The sequence below is a fragment of the Arachis ipaensis genome, chromosome B10 (assembly GCF_000816755.2).
Source record: "Arachis ipaensis cultivar K30076 chromosome B10, Araip1.1, whole genome shotgun sequence".
NCBI lineage: Eukaryota > Viridiplantae > Streptophyta > Magnoliopsida > Fabales > Fabaceae > Arachis > Arachis ipaensis.
Genome location: NC_029794.2, coordinates 45,501,881 through 45,507,900, shown reverse-complemented (window position 1 = coordinate 45,507,900; position 6,020 = coordinate 45,501,881). Strand labels below are relative to the sequence as shown.

At 34.1% G+C, this 6,020-nt stretch overlaps 1 protein-coding gene across 1 annotated transcript; it reads right to left on the bottom strand.

Annotated features, from left to right (window-relative positions):
• On the bottom strand, positions 2,487 to 6,020 carry LOC107624097 (the record flags this gene model as incomplete). The annotated part of the gene is given in 5 exon segments (XM_016326552.1): positions 2,487 to 3,141; positions 3,229 to 3,332; positions 4,138 to 4,426; positions 4,531 to 4,707; positions 5,881 to 6,020. Coding segments are annotated over 5 exon segments (860 nt in total), but the record flags the coding sequence as incomplete, so codon positions are not given.

Here is a 6,020-nt window from a genome sequence, read left to right as displayed (position 1 = left end):
TATTAGTTATCTTAATCTTCCTAAAAGATAAGATAAAGATTTAGATTTTGAATTTGAATTATTAGAAAATCTAGGATTTAAAAAAGTGAGAATTGCTCACAGAGAAGGGACGTCCAGGGGAGAGGATCTTCGGATCCAATTCCATACCTTCTCTTTTTTCAATTCCTCCATGAGTTACTAATCTCACTGTCAAAGAGTTAGGAGCTATGTTTATGTTTATATGAATTACTAATCTAAGTTTTTTTCTGTTTTAAAGTATTACATTGATCTTTTTTATGATTAAGTATTTCGTTTTTCATCCCTAAACAATTAGTAGTGTTAATAGACATGCTAATCCCGTTTTGAATTCATTTACTAATTCGACAGAACTGATATTCGAATTATCCTTGAAAATTCTTTCACATGGCTTTCTTCATCGACTAGACATAGTGGTTTTTAAAGTGTGTGACACAATACATAATTTTTTATTACCCTAATTTTGAATACGTGACTTATAATTTGGATTAGGACAATTCTTGAAAATTGTGTTTTCTCATAAGATTCAATTGGACAGGACTAGTTTGGATATGTGACATATATTCTGACCTGAGGACTACTTTTGAATCTTATGAGGAACTGAATCAGTTTTTGCACTTAACCTCTTTAATTAATCGATTGAGCATGACATTGGCAGTTGATTAATTGAAGAGAAACCGAGAATCCAAAACATTGAAAATCAGTTAATTAAGATTCGTCATGAAATCATCTATGCTTGCTTTAGAATAGAGAAAACAAAGTTTGATTTTTTTAAGGACTTAAACATCTCCAAAACATTTTAACTTCTCCATCATATATATTCTCTTTCAATCACTCACACGTACACTGCCTCAAGCAATCTAACATTCAAGCCTTTCAAGTTTTTAGCAAGTTCAAACATTCATCAATTTCATGTTTTATTGATCTAATTAGTAGTTTAATTCGATATTTACGTGTTCAGTCCGTTAATTTTCGTGAGAACGATATCTACTCACCGTGGTATTATTTGTGCGATTTGGTATACTTATCAATATCTGTAAACTTCTATTTCCCGCTCATCAAAAAACTGACATGAAATTATTTTTTTTTGACAACTAAACTATAAATAAAAATAAGATGAGTTTCCTATTTAAAATGGTCTTGAAATAAATCAACTCTACCTCTCTACCATGTAGGCACAGTTTATCATGTGGGTACCATACGATGATATAGGTGATTTTTCTATGAAATCTGTTAATGGTGTCTACACTCTACCTACAGGGAGTAGCATCATTTTAAGGATTTTTCAAATTGATCAAAGTATTTTGTATCCTTCGGTCAAAATGTTTTTTGGACTCTGCCAAAAATCCCACTTTAATTGCACCGTTTATTTCGTTATCTTTATTATTCTCCCAATCTCTCTTTTTTTGGGCTTTTAATTCAATGAACAGATCAATCGTGGTCAAATATGGTGACTACCAAACAAACTTAGATTGATCGAGTAGTCAACTCACTCGTCGCTTAAGCAAGTGTTGGAAATTCGAATCCTGCTTTATATATGCAACAACCCATTAGTTAATGACAGACTTTTAAATGAAACTCAAATCTACAACGAGTTAGTCTTTTGTCTATCGAATTAAGAAATACCGTAAAAAAAATTTGTTGACCACAATTGGACGAGCATAACCAAACTTTGTTTTTTCTTTTGTCAATACTTGAAATATCTAGCGTCAAACGCAATAACCAACTAGGAGCAAGTTTAACCACACCTCATGATTCACTGATTGTATTTTTTGTCATGTGATTAGACTACCTAGGATTCAGACTAAACAGAACAGAAACCCTTCATGGCCCCGTAAGTTACCTAAATGCATTGAGTAGAAATCACGAGGTAATATTATAGTGAAGAATATTTTTCAATGAAGAATACAAAAGAAATTTATAATAAAAAAAAAAAGAGAAAGTCTAGGAGCCAGCAGATTTTGTAGTTTTTAGCCATCAATTAGTCATTAATGATGTTTTTAATGATGTGAGATTGCATCTAATGGTGTAGAATCATTCAATTTTCTTTTGTTGGTTAAGTGCTGACCAGAATTTAACAAAAGTGCTGCCCCCTTGCATTCCTCTAGAAAAAACATTAAAACATTAAATATATCCTATACAATGCATATTTTTGTAAAAGGTATAATTATAATTTTTTACTTTTCACTTAATTTTAGTCTTTTAAAAACCCCACCCGTGTGTGTTTTTGTTCAGATTTGAAGAATCCACAATTGTTACCTGTGACTTAAAGAAGAGAGAAATTATAAACGAGCCCACAATGTTGTGAAAAATAAGATGGTTTGTATATGAAGTAAATGTTTCTTTCTATTATAATCATTCAATTATACACTCAAAAGTAATTTTGGTCTATCCTATTCAACCAACTCAATAATATTCCCGTAAATACACCAAAAATGCAATACTCTTTGCAAGTTTCGTGGCTAAGTAAATAAAGTCAAACAGTATCACTTGGAGACATATACTATTAAAAGTCAAAGACATTACAGTCTCCACTCCAACTGATGATGAATACAAATATACAACATACGTAATAATGACACGCATACTGGATTTTCTCCATCTTCTCAACTATTTTATAAGTACAATCAGCATCTATAAGCAAACTTGAGTAAAGCCAGCAAAAGGAGTTAACAATTATTGGTCTACCTAAATAGTTGGTTAATCATCCAATATATCATCTAGCAAATAAATCATACAAAATAATTATTATCTCGACTATGTATTGTCTACGAATATTGCTATCAAAGATTTCTTCCTTACTCTATGCTATGTGAAACACCTTTTGGGCAGCCTAACCGGCACTGAAACCTCAAGAATAGGAATAGTCACGTACAATTTGACTTATAAGTCTCACATTACTGTCTATTATGTCAGTTTGTATCAGCAGCATTCACTTGCAAAATCTGAGACTTCAAAATTCCAAGTTACATGTACTTAGCTACCCCTTAGAAAGTGATGCAGATCTGACTTCGAGAAATGGAGGCTCTCTGGGAGTTTGGATAGCAATTCACGTCCTTTGTTTCTCGAGGCTGAATAAGAATCAATTGAAGCATCTAACGTGTGAATTATTCCAAAAGGCACAACCTGCATTTGAAAGGAAAACTGAAATGCTAACAAGCTCTCAAAGGTTATTTAAGATTTTTATCTGAAAGAGAACAAACTCATCACTACTTGATCATTGCTTGAAGCCTCGGCTGCATCTGTCTTCGCTTTTTTCGCCACAGGCATGCAGCTTGACCCGGCTACTTCACTGTTGAAGTTTTGATCAGTGACCTCTACAAAAATATCAGAAAAGAAAAATCATTGAAAAAAAGTCGCGAAAAAGAAGGAAAAAATGTTTACAGAACATCAATTTTATACCCTTGTACCCATCCAAAAAAATTCTAGTCCTAGAATTTTTATGGTGTTAGGGTGCAAAAGTCTCCCCAAAATTAATGGTTTTACTAGCATAGTAGGGAATAAACAATTCCTTGCTCTTTGCTTTCAAATCATCCACATTGAACTTAAACTCTATGAACCAGCTAAAACAGTCAAACATATATCCCCAAAGATTGCATCATAGTTTAGTCATAAATGAAACCAATCAATTCCTCCAAGTACTTGATATCAGACAGTATATTTTACACATGGGAATCATTACCGCAATCACCACACTAGAACGTTATTATTCCAAAAGTTTATCATGTTGAAATCTGACTGCCATTCAGCTTCAGAAATGTCAAAATAGCAATTCAACCACAGTTTAACAATCAAGGTTGCCAAAACTTTTTAGAACTTCCAAATTTGAGCAAACCAATGATTGGAGATTTTAAATCACTGACTTAGGAGAAGTTAATAATGCAAGTAATGGTAAACTATATGCATTTCTTTAGAGTTAGCACAAAGACATCTCCACATCTACAAGGTACAGATGCAAGAACAGAAGGGTGACAGAAACTACTCCTTTTCCCTTTTATTTGTCACTGCAAATTCAGTACATCCTAATATTTTCAGAGTGACAAATGAAAGGGAATAGAGGGATATCACTGTTGAGCAAAGAGAATAACCAACATGAGAGAAATGGAAGTGTAGTCAAACTACCTGCTGTACTAGCAACCAAATCTGGATGGGATGAGCAGCAACTGTATTGCTGCTCCAATCTTCTTTGTGCCCTGTCGGAGAATGATGAACACTTTCCTGCATGAACTCCATCATCACAAAGCAAGACATGGTCATAGGTATTAGTTTCTCTCAAACTGCATCCTCTATCTACCGGTGTAAGTCCATTTTGACTTCCTGCAAGAACATGAGAATCAGCTGTACTCTCTAGCATAGTTGAAAATTTTTCAAAGCTGATCTTCTTCCGGCAGATGTCATGTAAAGCCAGAGACTGAAAGCAACAAAAGCTTATAAGGCTGGATTATGCAGGTTAAAAAAACACAAAATTAACACATACACACATAATTGAGATTCTTTTTTGCATTGATGTCTGACCTGTCTGGGCATATGATGTGAATTTTGTATAGTTCTGGGTTTACATGCTTGATCAGTGTTATTTTGTAAACACCAACCACGTGAACTCATAGAACGGTGCAATTCATTCACAAATGAAGCTTCTAAAGAGTTAAGATATTGGCGGTGCTGTTTATCTGTCCATTCTGCCAATATATCCTGGAAAAAACAAAAAATCAGCTTAGTATATACTTGCCAAGAAAATGACTTCCACCCTCATAAGAAATCATGGACAAGGTCATTCAAACATTGAATAACATAAAAAAAAAGTTATTACAAGAACTATATTAATCAATCTACACATAAAAAAAAGTTTTAAGTATAATGCCATATACCTCTATTATATCAATCAAAACCAAGGGAAAGTCAAAGCTAGTTTATATGATTCTTCTTCTAATTGAAATAGCTTTAAGGTTTATGTTATGCATTAAAGCATCTGCAGAAAACATCATATATTTCAGCGTCCTTTACAATGGTAATTTTGACCCCCTTTTTTTTGGTACATTCACAAATCAACGTATAAATAATGTTAACATTGTTTCATGAAAGTACCAAAAATGGTCAACACAACCATCAATTTATACTTTGGTTTATGAATATACCAAACTAGTCAAAACCATCATCAATATGGAGGATTAGACGGAAGGAGTAATACAGAACAAGTTTTAAAACAAGCAGAAGGTCTAAGATCCAAGTAGTTCATCTGAGCAGTAGATACAAACCTAAAGAAAACATGCTCGTGTAACAGAAATAATATTACAAACTGATTCTTCTTACACCAAGTTTTAAGTTGACTGTCCAATCATACAGGATCAACACAACACATAAAGCGTGCTAAAACTGAAAGCATATAAGGAGGTCAAACATAAGAGATAAGCCAAGAAAGTTTATCACAGAGCCTCAGCACCCATAGTCAAACATTAATCATATCTGTTAAACAAGTATTATTCAGTTACTTCATGATCCTCACTACATCAATTTAAATCTCAATTTTCTCTATGCTTTCGGATTACAGGTATTATCAGCTCATTTATTGCTGAATTCAGCAAACAAACTTCGGGAATGATCTGCAATAAATAAACCCAAGCCATGCAGAAGCACAAGTGCGCAATTAAATGACATAGAAACAAAAAAAGGCAAAAATCGTACGGAAGACCTATAAATCGAGGCACAATACAATTTACAAACAGAAACACAAGCACACACTCCAAGATCAACCTTCCTAGCTCGCAATTTTCCACCATATGAATCTAATTCGCAAAATTCATTATCGTAATCAGCTAGGCAAACAAGGAATTCGAGAACGGAACAAGCAGAAACGAGTGAATTTACCGGAAACGAAGCGGCATCGGCAGCAGCAGCGGCGCCAGCGCAGAAGTTACGCGAGGAGGAGTCCTTGGAGGCGCAATTGTCGACGGTGATGGCGGAAGAGGGGGAGGCGGAGGTGTAGCGAGTCAACTCGGTAGCACAGG